This window comes from Lissotriton vulgaris, chromosome 7 (assembly GCF_964263255.1).
Source record: "Lissotriton vulgaris chromosome 7, aLisVul1.2, whole genome shotgun sequence".
NCBI classification, from domain to species: Eukaryota; Metazoa; Chordata; class Amphibia; order Caudata; family Salamandridae; genus Lissotriton; species Lissotriton vulgaris.
Window position 1 is genome coordinate 1,686,089,589 of NC_141695.1, and position 24,641 is coordinate 1,686,114,229.

At 45.4% G+C, this 24,641-nt stretch overlaps 1 protein-coding gene across 1 annotated transcript in view; it reads left to right on the top strand.

Moving 5' to 3' along the window:
- Positions 1 to 24,641, top strand: part of OPRL1 (opioid related nociceptin receptor 1) — a 201,900-nt gene that overhangs the window by 156,688 nt on the left and 20,571 nt on the right. Inside the window, exon 3 of the mRNA XM_086929064.1 lies at positions 18,364 to 18,719. Coding sequence (XP_086785190.1) covers positions 18,364 to 18,719 — 356 coding nt within the window. The remainder of the gene's footprint in view (positions 1 to 18,363; positions 18,720 to 24,641) is intronic.

Consider the following 24,641-nt stretch of genomic DNA (forward strand, 5'->3'; position numbering starts at 1 on the left):
GCTGTTTCCCCTCTAACTCTCTTTATTCTGTGCCTGCTACAGTCTAGCGTGCTTAACAATTCAGCTGCAGTCTCAATGCAGTATCTGATCCTGCGACTTTCCTGCTATCTGGGGTCTCCTATATCTGTCAGTGTCCCCCCAAGTCTGTTTGTTCTCTGCCTGGGATGGAAATCGCTTTCTTCAGGACGGCGTTAGATATGCAGCAAAGCAAGGAAACCAAATGCCCACATTTCAATTAAAACCTCACTGTGCATTTCATTACCAAGTGTGTGCAAAGTTCTTGTAATTTCCGTTTACATATTTATGATGACATTTTTGAAAAATTATGTAAAATACAAACCCAGCATTTAGCATTACATTTAAGGGTGAACATCATACGTACCGATTTTGGGCAAGACGTATTGTTAGGTGCTGAGACCTGAATGTGGTGTCACAGGTGTTTAAGTGCACTTTCTGATTCCTCCTTCTTGTTCATTTCTGTGTCATTGGTAGCCTCGGGCTTTTAAAGAACGTCGGGCGTACACATGCTGTACGGGTAGGCAGTGACTGAATGGACACCTCAAAAAACGTGTCACCTAACACTGTACTTCAGCAGACAAATTGGGTGTGGAGAGGCATGTTTTGCTCTCCCTGATCACGATTCCAGGGATGTTTCATTTGTCCAATTTTGGAGTTTTATATGTAGGTTTAAAGCCTTTTTGTGGAGATATGTAACAAATACTGAAAGCCACATCTGAAATGTTTTTTTTTTATTCTGGAGGTCTGGGCTCTAGTATTCTGTCCGTTTGTGCCTTCTCCCCTGAAACCTTCTTGCATCTCACTCCCCTCCCCCCGAAGCCTCCCTTATACTAGACATTGAAACAAATCTTTGTAATTAGCTTTACACCATATAAGTGCCATACTGTGTGATTGTACACCCTGCCCACCAGGCCATGCTACACAATACCAGAGCATATTATACCGTGCCAACCCACACTATCATATACCACAGCACACCAATAATATCAAACCAACCTATCCGATCCTATACGATTTTGGACTGCACCTTACCATACTATGCCATATCATATCAAATCCATACTAGCCGACACCAGACTATATCAGGGCATACCGCACCATACCGTACCGTACAATGCGATACTTTATCAGGGGTGCAACTAGACCCAAACATCGTGGGGGGGGGGGGGCTAACATTCCCAGCCAGGGCTGGCCCTACCACAGGTCGCACACGGTGCAACATTCTTTTTTGACCGTATGAATTTGGGTGCAGATGTAAGTGCAGAGTGGGACGAATGAATGCATGGTCAGTGAAGGGATTGTTTGAGTGAGATTGCAGATTGAGCAGTGAGGGGGACAGATGATTGAAGTTTCATGAGTGCAGGCTGAGTGGTGAGCTCATGTGACTGCAGGGTGAGGCACAGGGTGAACAGCGCAAGTGCATTGTGAGTGCAGTCATCAATGTGAGTGCTGGGTGAGCAAGTGAATGGTGTGAGTGTATAGTGATCAGTGTGAGTGCAGGGTGAGCGTGAAAGTGAACAGCGAGAATGAGGAGAGAGTTGTCTGAATGTAAGATGCATTCCCAGACACTTGAAGTAACTCAGCTTGTTATTGATGGTGGCGAAGGGTTTCAGGCATAAGTTGAACTATTGCTGTTATGGCATTAATCAGGGATCGAGGGTGGAGGAAATAAATAATGAACTCATCCAGCAACAAACTTCCAGTCTTGCGATTATGGTTGCCAGCTCAATATGTTTATGTTTAAGACGGGACAAAAATAAGCAGTCACCTAAAGCCGGATTTTCAGCACTTATCTGTGCATACACACTTACTTATCTGTGCATACTTCGAGCAGCAAAAATGAATAGAAAGCCCTTTTAATTCTGTTCTAGGGCTGCCTTAATGATCCATGGCTGATAATTAAAGGGAACAAAGACAGAAAAGTCGCATTACAAATGAATATATACTTTGTTATTTATAACCCTATTTAGTGTCAAGACGTGGTCTTTGCAGGCACTTTAAACAGCACATGGCTGGCATTTTTCTTTTGGCAACCCTACTTTATATTCCTTTTTATGAAATGCATTCTCACACTAAGGCATTGAATGTAAAATATAAATGTAAATAATAGGTAGAGAGGGGTCCTAGGCGGTACTGGAACCAGAAAATAAAACTAAGCCTTGGTAACCATTGTACAAAGGTACGCAAATATACAAATGGTCTATAAAGACCTGTGAAAAACTAAGGCGTACCGGCGATAAGACTCGAGACACTGCCCTGCCGAGCCCACAGCAGCTCGACCTGCAGGTGCTTGGGCTGAGACACACGATTGGGGGGGGTGGGGGCTGAGCCCTTTTAGCCCTATGTTCGTTGCATGCCTGTACCTTATTGTGTCATTCCATGCCATACCATACGGATCTAGAAAAAACCATACTATACAGTGTCACATGACATCGGACCACAACACAGCTCATTACACCATACCATACCCCACTATGTCATGCCATACCATATCAAACAGTTTCAGACCATATCAATTCCCAACACCACATTATGACATAACATAATAATCCAGACATATACAACAAAACCATATGTTATGTTATACAGACTTATATAGCACTTGTCTTCCCATAGGTGTCTTGACGCATACCATGCAATACCAAACCATACCATACCACGCCATATCAATACCATACAGTATCAGACCATATTAGACAACACAGCACATCTGACTGTAACACAGCACACCCACCTGTACTACAGAGTACCAACCTTTATCGGATCACCAAACACCATACCATACCATACAACATCTGACCCTACCAATGTATAGGAGGCATACCATATGATACTATGCCATGGCATACCATTTCATGCCTTACCATACCATACCATGCCATGACATATCCTGCAATACCATACCATAGCATTTATAGAACTCATTTACCTCTGGAATAGTGTGTTCTCTCCTATTGAACATAGTTTCAGGAACATAAAAAACTGAATAAACACACTTATAGTCAGGTGATCAGGATGGTTCTTGATTTATAACCCAGGTGCTAAGAGAGCCTCAAGGATGTACACATGTACACCCCGAAGGGCCAGTACGGGGTCCTTATCTGCCACCGTGTTCTCTATTTCTGCTCAGTTGTTTACTGCTGAGAGCAGGCTAGTCCCTGGTGGGGACATGTCCCGCTGCAAAATGCAACTTCCACCCTAACAGGAAGTTTTGGAAGATAGGTTTTATGCCCCATGTTGCCTATATTCTATCCTTGTGCTAAATGGACTGTCTCAATTGAGAGGCCCGATAATGGGATGGGAAATGGCGCAGCAGGCCCTTCTTGTCCCAGAGAGGAGATTATTAATGGATACCAGATGAATTAGTAAATGGGCATTCCCTCACTACCTTTCGAAGCCGCACTGAAGAGAGGCCATTGACTGAAGGAGCAAGTCAGTGATTCATTTTCTGATAGATGTAGTACATACTGCCAGAAAATGATGGGAAATGATTTTCTCAGCAAAACAATAACAATGAATAGAAAAATTAAAGCTAAATACATAAATGTTGCTGTAGCATACAGCACTCAGAGATGAATGAAGTGTAGATAAGGTGTTTATTAATCACAAGGGCCCGCGGTAGCGGGAAACAACTGGTGTCAACAACGGCAGCTGTCATCTGTCAAATAGCACAGATGACGTCACATAAATACATTCCTAACATTCCACAGTGACGTGTATGACGCTGGTAATAGAAATAGAAAACATACTAACATAACATTGTCCCATTACAGTATAACATACAACATCTCCCTTCCTCCATGAAAACGAAACCTGAATTTATTCCATAACATAGTCTTTCAGTCTGGTGGGCAATCTTATTACTCTGCCCGTCCTAGAAGTTTGCTCCCCACCAGGGTGGTTGCCAACATCACTCATACCGGTTACTGTATTTCCATTTCTCTCTGTTTCATTGTCTATCATGGAATCCTCCTGAATAAAAGTAGTACCCTCCAGGCTAGAGGAGAGTCTGGTGGAGTTCCTATTAGAATCCATCATCTGTCCTCGACTTGCACTTGAATGTAACACCCCTGAGCAACTAGACACATCATCCCATTCTAGGACACTCTCATCAAGGCATCCGTCTCCCTCTTCAGCTTCTCTCATAATGATTTGTTCTTGGCCTGGTTTCAGTTTTACTATGTCATCTTTACTGCGCCATCCTTCTCCTTCAACAAACACCGCCCCTCCTGACGCTTTACCAACCTTCATTGGCTTGCTGAGTCTCGACTCTCCTTTGCTTACCAAACCAGGCTTTTTCATTAGTACCCAATCACCAGGTGTGATGATCTTATCCTTAGCTCTGTTTACCTTGTCAGCATACGTTTTATTCTGTTCCTGCTTGCATATTATGTTTTCCCTCACATTTAGTTCTTTGTCGCATATTTGTTTTGCCTCAACAGCTGTTTTCTCCCACACACCTATCTTTGGTGTCATGGCATTGTTGCATGCCCTTCCTCTCATCAAGAAAAACGGGGTAAACCCCGTTGCTTCCTTTGGCGTATTGTTGTACGCATTGATCTTGGTTTTAATAAAGTCTTTCACACTTACTCCATTTGCCACAGCCATTTGGATTCCTTCTTTGAAGAACCTGTTTATCCTTTCCACCTGACCATTGCTCTTGGGACTGTATAGAGGAGTTTTTTCCTGTTTTACTCCGCGCTTATCCAGAAATTCGACCATAGCTCGTGATACCAACTGTGATCCATTATCGGATACGATGACCTTTGGTTGCCCTTCTCTCTCAAAGATCTTATCTAGGAACTTTATCACTACCTCTGTAGTAACCACTTCCACGAATTTGTAACACACCCATTTGGTGTAGTAGTCCATTAGAACTATCAGATGTTTGCACTCATTAGGCAAAATATTGAAAGGTCCAGCAAAATCTATTGCCACCTTAGCCCATGGGCCATCAGGGATTTGTACCATCTGTAATTCATTTCTCTCCATTCTCCAGTGTTTGTCAGATTTCAAGCATTGCTCACATTTGTCAATAAGATTCCTGACTTCGCTGTCCACCCCCGGCCACCAATAGTGCATTCTCAGGACATTCCTAGTGGCCGTGGTGCCAGGGTGCCCTCTGTGAGCCATTAGAATAATTTTCTGCCTGAGTCCCAATGGTGGTATGAAGACTTCACCTCTCTTCAAAAACCCATTTTCAAGAGTCAACTCATCACTCACTTGTTGGTAATTTCTTAGTTCTTTAGGCATGTTTCTCACATGTGGCCATTTTGATTGCACATACTCTTTCACTTTTCTCAACACATTATCTTCCTTCGCACTTTCTTCCCATTCTTCTTTATCAATCGATCCTTCACACATTACTGTTGCGTCGATGTGCGCAACTATGCACTCGTTGTCGTCCTGTTCCTCATCATTTACTTCTCTCACTGGCAGTCTGGACAGGCAATCTGCTCTGCTGTTCTTTCCTCCCTTTATGTGCTCTATTTCGAAGTTGAATTCTTGAAGTTTCGACATTAGTCTGATTAGCCTGGAACTTGCATTGCCATTGCCTCGACCCTTGCCGTCCATCATGTACACAAGCGGTTTATGGTCGGTTATCAGTTTGAATCTCTTGCCCCATAGATAGTCTTTGAGCTTGTGTACAGCCCATACACAAGCCAAAGTCTCCCTTTCAATAGTGCTGTAATGTCTTTCTGTTTCATTTAGCTGTCTTGAAATAAAAGCTATTGTGTTTTCTTCATGACCTTTCCTTTGACAAAATACAGCTCCTATCCCTTCGTTGCTTGCATCCACAGTTACTATATTGTCCAGTTGTGGATCGTATGGTTTCAGTGCTGGCGCTCTGGCTATTTCCTCCTTGATCAATCTGAAAGCCTCAACCTGTTCGTCATTCCACTCGTATTTTACATTTTTCTTAAGCAGTTTCCTGAGTGGACTCACCATTTCTGCATACTTTTTGACAAACTTTGCATAATATTCACTCAGGCCAAGGAATGACTTGAGTGTATCCTTGTTCCTTGGTTCCAGAGCCTCCCTTATTGCACAAACCAAATCGTCCTTGGGCAAAATCCCTTCGGCATTTAGGACGTGTCCCAGATATTCCACTTCTTTAGTCATGAATTTGCACTTGTCTCTGGCAACTGTCATGCCTTTGTCTCTCAAGATCCTTAGAACAGCTCCTATCAATTTTACGTGCTCACTTTCAGTTTTAGAATGTAACAAAATGTCATCTTGAAAGGCTTCTACCCCTTTCACCTTTCCAAACAAGACATCCATGAGTTTTTGAAAAACTCCTGAAGATGACGCCAGGCCAAAGGGAAGTCTTACGTATCTAAATGCTCCAAACGGCGTGATGAAAGTTGTTAATGATTTAGACTTCTCTGAGAGACACACCTGATGATAAGCAGCCCTCAAATCTATGAGCGAAAAGTACTTTGACCCAGCCGTTGACTGAAGGATATCCTGTATCTTTGGTAGGGGGTGACAATTTATTATAATGTTCCTATTGAGCGACCTCAGGTCCACACACAACCTAATGTCCCCTGATTTTTTTTTCTTGGACACCACAATAGCAGAAACCCATTCAGATTCCTCTGCTTCTTCAATTACACCTTCTGCTTTTAATTTTTCTAGCGCCTCCCTTAGCTCATTTCTTACGGATAAGGGCACTGTCCTTACCTTGTGCTTACATGGAATCGCATTCTCTTTCAATTTTATATCGTGACTGAACCCCTTTACACATCCAATTACATTTTTGAACACATCATCATATTTTTGGAAAACAGTATTTAAATCCATGTCTTCACTCTCCTCACAAATACTATTCATCCACTCTTCCCTCAGTATTACTGGGTCTTTTGCCCCCGGGACCAAAACCACCCCCAGCTGGGCTAAGTCTCTCCATCCTACCAATATTCTTCCCTTTTCAGCAACATAGACCTTTGTCTCAATCACTCTCCCCTTAAAGGTTACCGTGTCGATGAAATACCCCAACATATTTATGTCTTTTTCTCCAAATGCCTTCGGGTTCATGTCGGACTCTGTCAATTCCACACCCTTCCACTTATCCTCAAAAAGGGTATCTGATATAGTAGTGATTGGGGCCCCTGAATCAGCCGTAAATTTTAGTTCTACTTCCCCAATCTTGACATCACTAATGGGACCCTTTATCTTACCATCTTCCATTTCTATGTACAAAACAATATTCACACACATTTCCTCATCAAAATTTCCTACTGTGTTAATGCTTGTGTTACCGCTACTTCTCTTAGTCTTGCACAGGGTTGAATAATGGCCATACCTCTTGCATTTAATGCATTTCTTCCCTGCAGCAGGGCAATTTTTAAAGTCTGCTAAGTGGTCACTTGATCCGCATCTAAAACAGCATAGCTGCTTACCTCCCACTCTTCTCTCATTCATGTTCCTTTCAATAGTCTTACCATCACCCTTCTTCTTTTCCTGCAAATACAATACATTAGAATTATTTCCTGTTGAAGATATTTCTTTAGTGGAAGTCAAAGATCTCTCTATACCTCTAGCAATATCTATGACCTCCTGTAAAGTTGGTCTTTTGCATGCCAACAGTCTTTCTTGCACCTTTTTTGTGTAACAATAAAATACAATCTGATCTCTGATGTATATATCAGTCATTTCCTCATACTCGCATTCTACTGCCAAGACTCTTAAACACGCAACATAGTCTTCTACAGATTCTCCTTCTTGTTGTCTCCTTTGAGCAAACTTATGCCTGGCAACCATAATATTGTTCTCCTCATCAAATTGCCTCTCCAATCTCTTTAATGCTTCCTGATATTCATTCAGGGGAATAAATGTTCCAGGTGGACTTTCATATTCAGGCAGGCTGTCAAAGATATCTTGACCTGCTTTGCCCAATAGTCCGAATAACAAAGAACATTTCCTTTCTGCATCGAAATTTTTTCCATCTATAGAGACAATATAGTTTTCAAAAGCCCTCACCCACTTCTTCCATTTCATGGTGGGTTTTCCGGGCTCATCCAAGAAACGTGGAGGAGCACATATATTATTGCATTCTGCCATATTATTTTTTTTTTTTAAGGATATTCCCACAGAGTTTTTCACTTAAGATATGTCTTTCCTACTTCCGATTTATTATTCTGTGGCTTACTTGTGTTATTTCTTCACACTTCGTTATTTTCTTTCATTCACTTTCCTGCGCGTGTGTTTTTCTTTTCTCTTGTGATAATGCCTCAGCTGCTTTGTTTGAACAGCCGATGTTCGGAACTTTGTCAAAATGGCCGCACGCTGTTTACGTTGTGATGCGCTCCAATCAGCGCGCTCCCGGCATGCTTCACGCGTCTCAGCTGAGGTAACAGACTGACACCTCAGCTGAGCGCTGCCATCGTAACGCGCGAAAACTACCTCGTCAATTTCACACTCCGCTGCCGCCTGCTTTATATCCTCTCATTCGAGTCAGATTACACAGCGTGGCCGTCAAACAAGGTTCTCGATGATAACTCGCGCTGCACTTCACTTCTTTTTTGTAAACGTCAAGTGCCTTTGAAGCCTCACTTTACGCGCTGCCACTTGTCAATTCACGCAAGTTTTCCTTCATTCGGCGCCTAATTCCAACGCTTAGTACTCACTCCGTGTTGCTTCTGTTTACTTTCTTTATCTCCCGCATTTACTTTTCGTGGATCGTCTCGATCATCAATCATCGGTTAATCCATCAATTACCTCCGCCGACCCTTGTGGTGACAAGACCCTCGTCGCCAATTGTAGCATACAGCACTCAGAGATGAATGAAGTGTAGATAAGGTGTTTATTAATCACAAGGGCCCGCGGTAGCGGGAAACAACTGGTGTCAACAACGGCAGCTGTCATCTGTCAAATAGCACAGATGACGTCACATAAATACATTCCTAACATTCCACAGTGACGTGTATGACGCTGGTAATAGAAATAGAAAACATACTAACATAACATTGTCCCATTACAGTATAACATACAACACTGAAGAGAGGCCATTGACTGAAGCAGCAAGTCAGTGATTCATTTTCTGATAGATGTAGTACATACTGCCAGAAAATGATGGGAAATGATTTTCTCAGCAAAACAATAACAATGAATAGAAAAATTAAAGCTAAATACATAAATGTTGCAGAAAAGGCCTTGTTGTATTTCTTTCCTGAAACAGTAAATTCTACCACAGTTATCACTTTAACTCATGTTTTCTCGTTACTAGCACCTGCCCCTTACCCTCCCCGCTGTGTCTTCCCCATTCCACCTCTGCTCTCAATTTTCTCACAACCTCTATTTAAAGGGCTTTGACCTGAGCCAAAGCCAAATTTTAGGTGCTCTGCATAAAACCTTTGTGAGACGGTAGCCTGGTATATGATGTCCACTATTCTAGTGGGCACCCTGCACCAGTCTAAACGACCCTTACGATGGTGGTTGTAAAGTCAACCTTATAGACCAGCTATCCTAGTGGTAGCATGGACCGGCAGTCTTAGGCTAAAACTTCAGAGAGCATGTGAAGCAAGCTGTTTTACCAATTATAATCCCTTGAATACCAAATGAAAGGACAACACACAAGCTATATATAAAATATATTTGTATTTATTACTAACACAACCCCTCTGAACTCTTTATGAGGTCAGAGATCGAGATACGGTACAAGTTACTCAATAAGCATACTTTAAGTTGCACAAATTCAATTCTGCCCTACGGGCCACACGAACCATATACTAAGTAAGTGGTATAAGAACCGCTTCAGGAATAGTGAATAGGCCTAGAGCCTAGGGAATCGCTGGGGCTACACTGGACAACCAAAGGATTGGAAGTAGGAGGCCCACAGGAGACGCATGCAGTGTCTAAGCACAGTCGCGAGTTACCATAGAGTGATAATGGGAACGTAAAAGTTACAAAGTAGTAGATTAAGGACACTTCTGGTTGGACTACGGTAAAACCCTTTTAAACTAGGACACTTCGAGAGACAACACCCACGGGAGCACCGGATTTCTCGAGTTACCTCACCCAGGGAAGCCGGGTGCATAGGCGTTCTTTCGTGTCGGGTTTCGTCGCTGTTTCCTATGGAGAGCTGCAAAGAAGTGCTGCAGGCGACCAGGAGAAAAGTGTCCGGGTGAATCCAAGGGTGGATCGAAGATGTGAAGAACTTGAAAGCAGAGGGGACAGAGTCTGGGTCACTAGCCAGTGACCAGGAAGGAACCAGGAAGGAGATGCAATCAGGTGAAGAGGTGAAGCTTTTCTCTGCAGCGACGAGGACCAGGAGGCGTTGATGACAACCACGCAGGATGGGAAGATTGGCTTTAGGTCAGACCAGCAAGGTCTGGGGAGCTTCTCCTTTGCACGGAAGCTGGAGCAAGCCTGGAGCAACCAGGCAAGTGGGGTAGTTTCAAATTGAAGTCTTCAGAGGGCTAACTAGCCAACAGGCTAGAAACCGGGAAGATGCGTTGAGCTGAAATGCAGGTGCAGGCCCCACACAGCACTCGTGGAGTGTGGAGGGCTGAGCTTCAGTGCAAATGCTGCTCGGGTCAAAGGCTTCTCAAACCTCAATGCACAACTTCGAGGATACCTCAGAAGCTGCACAGTTAGCAAAGAGCAGGTAGTCCAGGGTGTTCGGTCCCACGTCTCCCGTGTCCGCCACGGGTCTCAGCTTTGCCGTGGATGTGGATAGAAGTGGGAGAAGTCTGGAAGTTGAGTTCCTGAGTCGCTGAGTCTTCAGGTTCCGGCAGGAGCTTTGACAAAGCAAACAGGCAAGTTACTGGATTACCTGCTAGGTCCCTCCTATGGGTGGAACCTGGGAAGGGGGTGGTTACACACCTTTCCCTTTGTCCTGTTTCGCGCCAGAGCTGGGTCTGGAGTGCCCCAGCAACTGGTTTGAACCGGGCTATGCATGGAGCACCTTGTGTGCTCCAGGCAGTGTCTGGAAAAGCAACTTTCCATTGAACCCACCCTGCCCCAAAACACTACAGGCTGTCTGGGAAGGTGCTAGCACCTCCCTCAACAGGAAACCTATTGTCCAGGCCACCCTTGCCGGAGTTTTGTCCAGCTGCAGCAGGTCAGACCCGTGTCTGTGGCAGCAGCATCCATTTTGTGATGCTGAGGCTCTGTTTACTTTAACGACATGTTTTGATAAAGCCAAACCAAAGTTTGCATTAACCGTGAGGATTTTAATGCACTTAAGAGTATATGTCAAGTCAAGTCAAGTCAAAAATTTGTATAGCGCACTACTCACCCAGAGGGTCTCAAGGCGCTTGAGGGAGGGGGGTTCATTACTGATCAAACAACCAAGTCTTGAGTTGCTTTCTGAAGGAGAGGTGGTTCTGTGTAAGGCGGAGGTGGGTGGGGAGGGAGTTCCAGGTCTTGACCGCTAAGTAGGAGAAGGATCTTCCTCCCATGGTGGCTCTCCGGATGCGTGGAATCGCTGCGAGGGCTTGGTTGGACGATCGTAGTTGACGGGTAGGGGTGTAAAAGGTCAGGCGGGTGTTGAGGTAACTTGGTCCTAGGTTGTGGAGGGCCTTGTGTGCGTGGGTGAGGAGACGGAACGTGATTCTCTTGTTGACGGGGAGCCAGTGTAGGTCTCTCAGGTAGGTGGCCAGATATGTTGTTGTGGCAGGGTTTGTCTAGGATGAGTCGAGCGGAGGCGTTCTGAATGCGTTGAAGTCTTCTCTGCAATTTGGCAGTGGTTCGGGCGTAGAGGGTGTTTCCGTAGTCCAGTCGGCTTGTGACAAGTGCTTGGGTGACCTTCTTTCTTGTTTCGGTGGGGATCCATCTGAAGATCTTTCAGAGCATGCGTAGGATGTTAAAACATGATGATGAGACTGCGTTGACTTGTCTGGTCATCGAGAGGGAGGAGTCTAGGATGAATCCCAAGTTGGGAGCATGGTCCGTTGGTTTGGGTGCGTTGCCTAGGGCCGGGGGCCACCATGAGTCGTCCCAGGCAGAGGGGGATGACCCTAGGATGAGGACTTCCGTCTTGTCTGAATTCAGTTTTAGGCGGCTGTTCTTCATCCACTCGGCTACGTCTTTCATCCCTTCGTGTAGGTTGGTTTTGGCAGTGTTTGGGTCTTTGGTGAGGGAGAGGATCAGCTGTGTGTCTTCAGCATAGGAGATGATGTTGAGGTTGTGTTGGCGTGAGATGGATGCGAGAGGACTCATGTAGACGTTGAAGAGGGTGGGGCTGAGCGAAGATCCTTGTGGTACGCAGCAGATGACTTCGGTGGCCTCTGATATGAAAGGGGGAGGCGAACTCTCTGGGTTCTTCCGGCGAGGAACGAGATGATCCAATCCAATGCTTTATCTTGTATTCCAACGTTGCTGAGGCGTTGTACAAGGGTACGGTGGCAGACCGTGTCGAAGGCTGCGGAGAGGTCCAGGAGGATGAGGGCCGCTGTTTCCCCGTTGTCGAGCAGAGTCTGGATGTCGTCTGTGGCTGCGATGAGGGCGGTCGCGGTGCTGTGATTGGCTCAGAAGCCGGACTGTGAGGGGTCGAGGGAGCCGTTAGACTCAAGAAAGACGGCGAGCTAACTGTTGACGGTCTTTTCTATGACTTTGGCGGGAATGGGAGGAGCGAGATGGGGTGGTAGTTCTTAAGTTCGGTGGGGTCAGCTGTAGGTTTTTCAGGAGGGCACTGAGTTCGGCATGTTTCCAGCTTTCTGGGAAGGTAGCGGTGTTGAGGGAGCAGTTGATGATGTCCCGGAGTTGGGGTACGATGATGGAGTCGGCCTTGTTGAAGATGTGATGGGGGCATGGGTCGGTTGGTGATCCGGAGTGGATGGAGTTCATCAAGCGGATGGTGTCTTCGGTGCTGATTGGGTTCCAGGCGCGAAGGGTGGTGGTGGGGGGCTTCAATTCAGTGGTGAGGGGAGTGGACTGGTCGCCGAAGCTGTTATGTATGTCAGCGATCTTGCTGTGGAAGAATGAGGTTAGAGAGTCGCAGAGGTCTTGAGAGGGAGTGATGTAATTGTTGCCGGCGCTGGGATTGGTGAGTTCTTTGACAATGCTGAAGAGTTCCTTGCTGTTGTGGGCGTTGTTGTCTAGTCGATCCTTGAATGCTGATTTCTTGGCGGTGCGGATCAGCTGGTGGTGGTTGCAGGTGGCGTTCTTGAGGGCGGTCATGTTGTCTGAGGTTGGGTTTCTTCGCCAGGTTTTCTCGAGGGTGCGGCAGTTCTTTTTGGAGTTCTTGAGGTCGTCAGTGAACTAGGAGGCTTTTTTGCTTCCGGGCTTGTTGGGATGGTTTTTCATGGGTGCTAATTTGTCAGAGCAGTGGGTGATCCACTGTGCGAGATTGATGGCTGCTTGATTTGGGTCCATTGATCTGGCGGAAGGGTTTTGGTTCAGTGATGTGGTGAGCTGGTCGGTGGTAATTTTGTTCCAGCTTCTGCGGGGAGCTTGTTGCGGGTGGTGGTGGGTCGTGGTCTTTCTGAAGCTGAAGTGGACGCAGCTGTGGTCCGTCCAGTGGAGTCCCGTGGTGTGATTGAATGAGATGTGCTTGCTGGAGGAGAAGATTGGGTCGAGCGTGTGTCCGGCGTAGTGGGTGGGGGTATTCACCAGTTGTTTGAGTCTGAGATTGGCGAGGTTGTCCAGCAGGGTGGTGGTGTTGTTGTCGTTGTTATTCTCGAGGTGGAAGTTGAGGTCCCCTAGGAGAATGTAGTCATTGGAGGGGAGGGCGTGTGGGCTGACAAATTCAGCGATGTCTTAGCTGAATTGTGTGCGGGGTCCTGGAGGTCTGTAGATGAGGGTGCCTCTGAGTGTGGTCTTGGGATTGGTGTGTATCTGGAGGTGGAGGTGTTCGTGGCTATGAGAGTGTCTTCGGTACTGGTCGAGATGCGAATGGTGTTCCTGTGGATGATGGCGATGTGGCGATGCTGCAAAAGGGCTCAGCTCATGCTAGAGCAACCTCTCACATAAAACTAAGCACTCTGCCTTCAGGATTGTCAAGGCCTGCCATAGGATTAACCTAATAAATAAACCTTATATATGTGTCTATATATAAGGTTAGACATAGGTATACTATATCTAAGCAAGGGGTGATTACACCACCTTGCCCAAGCTGAGTGATCAGCCTGTGGTGTCAGTTTGGATGGCTAGTCAGGGGTGGAATAATAGATGCTGCATCCCCTGGTAGGCCTTGGGTGCACCTATGCCCTGGGTACCTATGGTACACTATACAGGGGCTCACAATCCCAATTAGGTATGTACCTAAAGTACATGGTATCAATTTAGAGAGAGAACAGCTGGGCTGTGGGTCTGATTAGCAGGCCCACAGCCACACTAAAGTCGAAAAACCAGAGTATCACAGCAAAAAGTGGGGGTAACCATAGGAAGCAGACCCTACTCTCCTACAACCTTAATAACTAAACACCTCCATTCATGTTGACAATGTTGCTTTAGATCTGGACATCAAACCAAAGACCATGACTTAAAACCACTATTATGAGAGACAAAGACACTTCCATGAACAGCATGATGATAAATATAAACAAGCCTGTGGGTGGCACTATGATAAACTACAGTGGTGGAAATTCATGTTATGTATGTGTTGGACCTGGTATCCCTAGCGTGGTTTTCCCCTAACTTTTTTTCCTTCAATCCTCTTTGCCTACTTATTTTTTGCTGGCCTTATGATTCTGTGCACTTTACCACTGCTAACTAGTGCCAAAGTGCCTGTGCGTTTTCCCTTAAAACATGGTAGAATTGGCCTACCTTCAATTGGCCTATTTAATTTACTTGTACGTCCCTAGTAAAGTGACACTACAAGTGTCCAGGGCCTGTAAATTAAATGATACTAGTGAACCTGTTGCACTGATTGTGCCACCCACTTAAGCAGCTCTTTAACCATGTCTCAGGTCTGCCATTGCAGCCTGCGTGTACAGTTTTAAACTGCCATTTCGACCTGGACATATAAACCTTGTGCAACACAAAAAGATGATGGATGGAATGTTGAACATTGTCAAACATTCACCCCCAGGCACAGATCTGGGTTTAATCCATCATTATTTTGCTCACCACGCCACCCCAGTTCAGACATAGCCATATGCAAATCATGCTTGACCCTATACCTCATGGGAACAGTCCAGACTGAACTGCCAGGCCATGTCTTCCCTGGTCCAGAATCAATCATCCTAGGACCGGTTTCAGGCTTGCAGCCCTCATCAGCCAGGATAGCTTAACTCCAGTGGCATAGTGAGCATGGGACCCACGTCTGGGCATACCCTTCCCACTTAGGGTGAAAATGCAACACAAAAAGATGATGGACGGAATGTTGAACATTGCCAAACCTTCACCCCCAGTCACATATCAGGGTCAAGGCTGATTTGCATATGGCCATGTCTGAGCTGGGGTGGCATGGTGAACAAAATAACAATGGATTAAACCCAGATCTGTGACTGGGGGTGAATGTTTTGCAAATGTGCCACATTCTGTCCATTATCCTGTGTTTTTTAGTTGTTCGCCCTACGTGCGAAGGGTATGGCCAGATGTGGGTCCCGTGCTCACTACGCCACTGGAGTCAAGCTATCCTGGCTGATGACGGCTGATAGCCTGAAACCGGTCCTAGGATGCTTGATTCCTGTCCAGGGAAGACATGGCTTGGCAGTTCGGGCTGGACTGTTCCCATGAGGCACAGGGTCAAGACTGATTTGCGTATGGCCATGTCTAAACTGGGGTGGCCTGGTGAGCAAAATAACAATGGATTAAACCTAGATCTGTGACTGGGGGTGAATGTTTTGCCAATGTGCAATATTCCGTCCATCATCTTGTGTGTTTTGCTGTTTGCCCCATGTGGGAAGGGTATGCCCAGAGGTGGGTCCCGTACTCACTACGCCACTGGAGTCAAGCTATCCTGGCTAATAACGGCTGATAGCCAGAGACCAGTCCTAGGATGCTTGATTCTGGTCCAGGGAAGACATGACTTGGCAGTTCCGGCTGAACTGTTCCCACGAGGCACAGGGTCAAGACTGATTTGCATATGGCCATGTCTGAACTGGGGTTGCGTGGAGAGCAACAAAACAGTGGATTAAACCCAGATCTGTCACTGGGGGTGAATGTTTTGCCAATGTGCAACATTCAGTCCATCATCCTGTGTGTTTTGCATATAAACCTTGTGCCAGACCCAAACCTTAAGTCACAACCTAGGGTAGAACCTGAACAGCCCAGAGGACAGCGTGAAGTGTATTGAATAAGTTGGACCTGTACTCATAAGTTCTTTGTTCACTACTGCAAAGCCTACCTCCCCCATTGGTTAACATTGGAGTTCCTTATTGCAATTAATACGCTGTAACTTCTAATTGGGTAAAGATAAACAGTTTGAGTTTGGTGTCTAAGGAATTGTAATTAAAAGCTCTCTTTAACGGTAAAGGTAGATTTTTATTCACAATCTGAAAATGGCCCCTTTAGAAAGATAAAAGAACAATTGATGGATGGAATGCTGAACAATGTCAAACGTTCACCCTCAGGACAGACATCTGGACCTAAATCCATAGTATTTTTGCTCACAACGTCATTCCAGTTTGGACTCAGCCAAACAAAAATCAATCTTGACCCTTCTCCCCATGGGAACAGTCAAGCCCTAACTCCTAGACAAGGTCCTCCCTTGAATGGAAACAAGCATCCTGGACCGGTTTCAGGGTATCACTCCTCATCAGCCAGGCTAGCTTTACTCGAATAAGCCATGATACTACGCATACAATACATTCCATGCCATTACAACACGGTCATTGCAATGACCACATTGTTTCATTGCATAACATTACAATGCAAGTCGTTACAACAACTTGCTGTAGGAAAAGTGCTGGATTTTGGAAAAGTATAATTTAATATTCCAGCTCCAGTCTATGCAACAGTAGGGAAGGTGTTGGATTTTAAATCCAACACCTTCTGCCCCCTAGAGCAAGTCATTGTAACGACGTGCGTTGTAATGGTATGCAATATAACAATGAGGTTGTTGTGATGACCATGGTGTAATGGCATGCGATGTATTGCATGTGTTGTAAATGATGTTTCCTGCTTGACTCCAGTGGCATGGTGATCACAGGATCCATGTCTGTGCATACTCGTCTTAGTTAGGGTCACAAATGCCAAAAGAACAATTGATGGATTGAATAATGAACATTGTCAAACATTCACCCCCAGTACTGAGATCTGGGCCTAAATCCATCGTTTTTTGCTAACCACACTATTCCACTTTGGACCCAGCCATATGAAAATTAGTCTTGATGGTGTTCCCCATTGGAAAAGTTCAGCCCGAACTGCCAGGCCAGGTCCTCCCTGGACCAGAAGCAAGCAACCTGGGACCCGGCCCTCCCTGGACTTGCCACTAGATTCAAGCTATCCTTGCCGATGAGGGGGGATGCCCCAAAACTGTTCCTAGGATGCCCAATCTGATCCTCGCTGTCCTCCTACCTTGGCCTCTCCCCCTCTTTTTAATCTTGAATCTTACATGCATGACTTTATTTGTTGATATGTAAAGTATGTTAATGCCTGCTGGAGGCGTGGTACTTTATAAAACCGTTAAATATTTATTCTACTTTTAAGGTCTGATGTCATGACTCTCAAAATGCCTTCTAGTGACAAATAATGGCACTATCCCTGGAAAGTATAACACTTGTACAAGTCTGTTTTTTCTTGGAAAGATGTGCTTGTGGAATCACAGAGTACTCTTAAAACTGCTTACGTCTTAGGACGTGATTGGGATGCACAGAATACACTAGGTGCAAGGAGTGGGTGCATGTCAACATGTTTTCTACGGAGGCCAGCACGTTGTGTTTTAGACAAACTATTTTACTCTCAAGTGCAGAAAGGTCAGTGCTAATAATATGTTATTTCTTTGCTTCCATGCTGGATGAAATCAATAATTGTTCATAAATTCAAGTTAAGGGTCACTTGAACATGCATAATTTATTTAGTAAATAAACATCAATTTTCTGGAACATTTAGATCCATTTTGTGTAAATGTTTATTTAATGTAAAAATACCAAAAGCAGGACCACCTAATAATCCTCACAATGTATCTTTTTTGTCTCTTACTCTTCTTTCTCTTTGCCGCCCCATTTATTCTGTCCTAAAACATAACTTGTCTTCCTTAGATACAAAATTGCAGTATTAGCCTTGGTTTGAATTAGCAGTTCCAGACAATGAGCAGAATGTGTCTTGTCATTTTTCCAATACCTATATGAGGTATAGAGAGCAAGTGTCCTCCAGTTGTCCCAAAGGTTATCGACGTAGACTAATGTACTTATGAAATGAAGCTCCCCCTGTATCCGTCCCTAATGTCAATGATAAATGGCCGATACAAACATCTTCTAAATTTTGACTCCTGTGTACATGCCTTTCTTTCAGATACACCAAGATGAAAACAGCCACCAACATTTACATCTTCAACCTGGCCCTGGCTGATGCCCTGGTGCTCGTCACGCTGCCCTTCCAGGGTACAGATACCTTCTTGGGCTTCTGGCCCTTTGGCAATGTCCTGTGCAAGATCGCCATCGCCATCGACTACTACAACATGTTCACCAGCACCTTCACTCTGACCATGATGAGCGTGGATCGCTACATCGCCATCTGCCACCCTGTCAAGGCCCTGGACATCCGCACACCACACAAAGCCAAGATCATCAACGTCTGCATCTGGGCGCTGGCGTCCGTCATCGGCGTGCCCGTCATGGTGATGGGGTCGGCTGAAATGGAAAACAATGGTGAGCACCTGGGTTATGTGGGTCAAGGGTTGTGGAAAGCAGCAGTGTTGACTGGAATGGGACTGGGACATCTATCTGCAAGATGGATGCCTCAGGGTGTGCACCCTTTATTGCAGACTGGGTTGGTCAAGTTGCCTTACTGGCTGGGAAAGGTACCAGAGGTAATGCATAGCTTCCCAGTACTTTATTGCAACTTTAGGCAGGTCCTTCTTTAGGTCAATGTTTCTCTAGACTCCCTACCTCCATTTTCTCTGTAAAAGAAAAATCTCAAACCCAAATGCTGTCTTATGAAGTCCAGGACTTCATCACTGTCCCACTAAGATAGAATTCTTTGGGTAATGTCTTGTCCTATTGCCTGATTATTGTTCATTAAGTGTCAGAACCTCCCCGGATACTTCCAGTCTTAATAAGAATGCCTTTGAGTTTTTAAGTATGCAGAAAATTTGTGAAATTTCTCAAACTTTAGCATGACGCGAATTGTGCAATTTTTTTTTACCTGAGACCTTTTTTTGTTAAAAAGACTAGCAAGTTACCATTGGAGACTGATTTGAGTAGAAAATGTCTTGCTAAGAAAATACATTTTGTGCTAAAACCAGTCTCCCGCAGGTGTCTGATGAAATTTCTTAACACATGATGCATGTTAGAGTAATAAACATCATGTAAGATACCAGCAAAGCACACTTCACCAAAAAAGTGAATTTTCGTGAAATTTTCATGGAATTTCACCGAATTTCGTGAGAAAACGTTATCCAATTTCACCCATAAGTCTATTGCAGTGTATGTAAAAGCTCACTTTTTCCCAATATAGTTGGATAGAACATGGCGGCCATTCAGGCCTCCCAGCTGAAGGCTGCTTTAATCTGTTCATTTGCAGCTGAATATCTGAAATGGGCCCTTAACCAGCTGTTGACGTCACTGAGCAGTCGAGCTATAAGATACACAGATGATAAAAATGTAGCTTTCTTGCTCAGGGTGTAATTTCTGAGAAACGTATGCTTCAGCAGAATGTCTCGAATGAGGCGCCTGTCCCTCGGCTGATAAGTTTTCTGCATTCATACACCACAGATATACAGATAATGTGCTGTCTTGCGTCAAAGACAAGGAGCATGCATCACGCTGTTGTCACATAGGACCCAGGACATCATCTATCAAGTGTGCGGAGCTCTTCAAACCTATTTTTAATTTATATTCAGCACCCTCTAGCATTGCTGCTGCTGCAAAGAATTTAAAAAAAATCTTTTTATTAGATCCATACACTTTCACATAGTACAATGGAAGCATCTTTCTGATGATGATATATACATGGCGTTTCCAAAGCGCACAGCATCAGTGGAGAATTGTGGCTCACTGGTTAGAGCGGCAGTCCTTGGTGCAGAGGTCTGGCCCGGGACCAGGTTTCAATTCCCACTTCAGCCGCCTCGGCTGATCTCGGTGGTTCTTGGGCTCATAATTCCTCGGACCTGATTTCTCGCCTCGGTGCCTCCTCTGAACATGAGTCCCACGCTGCAACTCTGGGCAATAGCTTGCTTAGTCTCCACAACGGCCCCCAACAGTGCTGGGGATGCCTGGTTGCACCCCAGGGATGCCCAGGAGGGGACATTTCATGGGGAAAAGTCAGGATGGGTTCAGTAGCGGTATGAGTACAGCGCCAGGATACACTGGTTTCCGGGGTAACAGAGCGCTTTACAAATATGTTTACATTACATTTACTAGTTGCAGGATACTGGATACTATGAAGGGCGATTTTACAGCACAACTCAATGCACGTTATCTAGCAATTTTCCCCTGAAACACTCAGCTAGCGGGCCCCCTATTCTGTATTGCTGCTGCAAATTTAAATACCGGACTTTAATTCTGAGAATGCAACAAAATAAAGGACTTAGGGCTTGATTACGATGTCGGGTGGTCTTCAGTCCGCCCGACACTGTCTCGGTCCTGGGACTGCGGTTCTGACCAGCTCATTACAATGCGACCGAACACTGTTCGGTTGCATGCTCCCTTTTTTAATGGGAGCTTGTGGTACTGTCATAAACCGGCCATAACACAAGCTTCCTTTGAGAAAAGGGAGGTGCAGTTCATCCCTGCACACTGTGGCAGGCACCAGAGGCCGCAAGCCCAAGGGGGTCGTGCTGGGGGCCCCCAAGCATGCTTTCCAACATGGCTTTCAAGTCAGACACTGGCCGGCATGGAAACCTTGCCTGAAGTGTATCGTAATCTCAAAGGCGGAAAGGCCTGCCCTTGAGATTACTGGCCAGCGTCCAACTGGCTGACGGGCTCCTAGAGCCCGTCGGAAGCCAGCCAGAATGACCGCTGGTTTACTTCCAGACTGCCTAGATCATAATTAGGCTGTCAGAAAGTAAACCGAAGGGCTGATTACAATGCAGCCCTGAAGGCTCCGACCATCGGTCAGAGCCGTAACGGGTTGCATCGTAATTGACCCCCATTGTGAGTCTCTTATACACTACTAGCAGCCCGACCCGGCAAGGCCAGGGGCACAAGGGGGCTGGGGGCAGCATTTTAGGCTTCTGTACACTCCCACCCAGGCCCCCGCCCGCCCCGACATTGCCCAGACCGCCTCCCGCCTTCCGCCCGCCTCCCTCCCGCCTCCCTCCCGCCTGCCTCCCTCCCGCCTCCCGCCTCGCCTTTGCCTTACCTGAGCCGCCGCTCCTCCCCGCGCTCCGGACTTCACCGCCACTCCTCTTTTAGGCTTCTGTGCACTCCCGCCCGGCCCCGCCCGCCCCGACATTGCCCAGACCGCCTCCTGCCAGCCACCCGCCTCGCCTTTGCCTTACCTGATCTGCCGCTCCTCCCCGCGCTCTGGACTTCACCGCCACTCCTCGCCGCTCGTCACTGCTCCTTCACCGCCACTCCTCGCTGCTCGTCACCGCTTCTCCCCGCCTGTCGTCATCACGCACGTCTAGGTCTCGGTCAGCGCTACGTCGCGGCCGGCGCTAGTTTTAGGGGACTACTTTGTTTTTAAATTTAAATTTTTTAATTTACATTTTATTTTTATTTTATGTCGCCTATGACCATCTACACACCCTGAGGATTCCAACAATGTATTGGGTGTGTGGATTGGCCCTGTGGTTCCCGAGTTTAACTTGCCAAAAGGTTTCTGTTCTCTCTTTATAATAATAGTATAGATAAGGTCACCTGTAGCACACATTCAACTGCTTCTTTGAACATGCAAAGAGCAAACCCTATATAAGCTTCCTTAGCTCCAGAACCTATTGACATCAACAAATGACAGCAAAGACCTACCTCACAAAGGCCCAGATTCTTCAAGTTATGCTATTTTGGACTAATAGCACCCTTGGCTTCTTTTACAAGTGTAAATTCGCATTTTATAATCAGTTGAATTGAATTTGTACTCAAAGCCTATTTTCTCAGGCATGCCATTAAGCCAGTACTGTTTACATTTCTGATCCAGAAAATCTTCATCACAGGATCAGGGATTAGGCCTTCTAGGGCAGGAATGCTTTTGAAAGTAGTTGAGTATTCGGAAACTTTGGCAAGTCACATTCCCATCCTTGAGCAGAGGAGACAGTCAAGGGCACAGGCAGGACAGTATTCAGGGTCAGAATACAGAGGGGCCTTGGTGAAAGAGGAGGAGAAAGGATTTTTCAAGATGAAAACTAATTCGAATCAAGAAAAACAAATAAAAATAATTGTGAAGTGCAAATATACTTTTATAGACTATTTGCTACTGAAAAAATGTACACCTGCCACATTTGGATATGTTAAAATGCTTTTTCATTTGATAACAGTGGAATTCATGAAACTAAATCCTGGAAACCACAACTGTAAAAGCTTACCAGCAATACTACTAGAATGCTCTGTGAACTTTAAAAAAGTAGGTAACTTGATCCAACTATAGACTCAAGCATTTAGATGAACACATTTCACTTTTTGACAACTGAGCTCAATATGCCATTCATTGGTGTAATAAAATACCCTCTGTTTTAAAGAGCGTCTTGATATGTACTCAGTATAAGAATTGGCTTAGTAGTTTGGTCTGCCCTGTTCCCATGATGCACTGGGCCAGGGTCAGACTAATTTGCATATGGCCAAGTTCTGAGCTGGGATGGTGCAGTGAGCTAAAAAACGGTGATGGATCAAGCCCTGATCTTTGGACTGGGTAAGAGTGGTCTGCTTAATTCAGACACTCTGTTCATCACCACCCCCTTTTCTGAATCATTTTTGTCCACCATAAGCGTGGAAGGGTATACTCAGATGTGAGTCCCTTGCTCATTGCACCATCAGGATTCAAGCAAGCCGGGCCGATGACGGCTGAAATGCCAGAAACCGGTCCCCGGAAGCTTGTTTCCTTCCCAGTATAAGAATTGGCTTGGTAGTTTGGTCTGCCCTGTTCCCATGATGCACTGGGCCAGGGTCAGACTAATTTGCATATGGCCAAGTTCTGAGCTGGGATGGTGCAGTGAGCTAAAAAACGGTGATGGATCAAGCCCTGATCTTTGGACTGGGTAAGAGTGGTCTGCTTAATTCAGACACTCTGTTCATCACCACCCCCTTTTCTGAATCATTTTTGTCCACCATAAGCGTGGAAGGGTATACTCAGATGTGAGTCCCTTGCTCATTGCACCATCAGGATTCAAGCAAGCCGGGCCGAAGACGGCTGAAATGCCAGAAACCGGTCCCCGGAAGCTTGTTTCCTTCCCAGTATAAGAATTGGCTTGGTAGTTTGGTCTGCCCTGTTCCCATGATGCACTGGGCCAGGGTTAGACTAATTTGCATATGGCCAAGTTCTGAGCTGGGATGGTGCAGTGAGCTAAAAAACGGTGATGGATCAAGCCCTGATCTTTGGACTGGGTAAGAGTGGTCTGCTTAATTCAGACACTCTGTTCATCACCACCCCCCTTTTCTGAATCATTGATATGTACTCAGGCAGTCATAAAGCTTTATTGAAATCATTTGTCGAAGGATCACATTCATCCATCTATCAGTCAACCAATCAATACAAGACTCTATCTATCTATCTATCTATCTATCTATCTATCTATCTATCTATCTATCTATCTATCTATCTATCTATCTATCTATCTATCTATCTATCTATCTGTCTGTCTGTCTGTCTGTCTGTCTGTCTGTCTGTCTGTCTGTCTGTCTGCCTGCCTGCCTGCCTGCCTGCCTGCCTGTCTGTCTGTCTATATATCTAACTACCTATGTACAAACCAGCAGAGAGCATGACATAGTGAGTTAAACAATCCCTATTGAGAATTATAATGAGCTGAAGATCACACTGTTGAATCCAACCAAGGCCAACTCAACCTTCCATTATTCAGGGTCAGTACACAGAATACCATTACATTGAATAATAATAATAATAATAATAATAATAATACATCATTCACAGCAATTAGAGATGGTGGTGTGGAGCACTATAGGGAAGAAGTTATTATCTCTCTGTATGTGTAGCTATATACTGATTTGTTTATGCATCCATTCCTCCAGCAGTCAACCATCCACCTATTTCTGACTGTGCACCTTTCTCCCTGTCGCAGGTGAGTTGTATAGCTCTTTAGATGGTGAGTTCAACATACGTCAGAGTGCTGGGTAGCAATTGTGATGTTAGCAGGAGGGGTGGGGTTTGAAGTGCTCGCAGAATTTGTGGAATTTGGGTAATTTCGCACTCCACGGAGAATGCAACATTGCCCAAAATTCTGCGTTCTGCGACCTTGCGAAATTTTTTGCTTTTTGCGTTCTCAAATGCGTGTTTGCGAGATATTTCCCCCGAGCACGCAAACAGTGATTGCGTACAGTAAAAAAGCATCGCGAACAAGCAATTCTGCGCGTTCGCGGAATTTCTGCGTGTTTGCGCAGATTTTTTACAGTTTCGCGGATATTTGCGTAACGCGATTATGCAAATTACGCCCACCCCTAATCTTTTTCTGTAAGTGGATA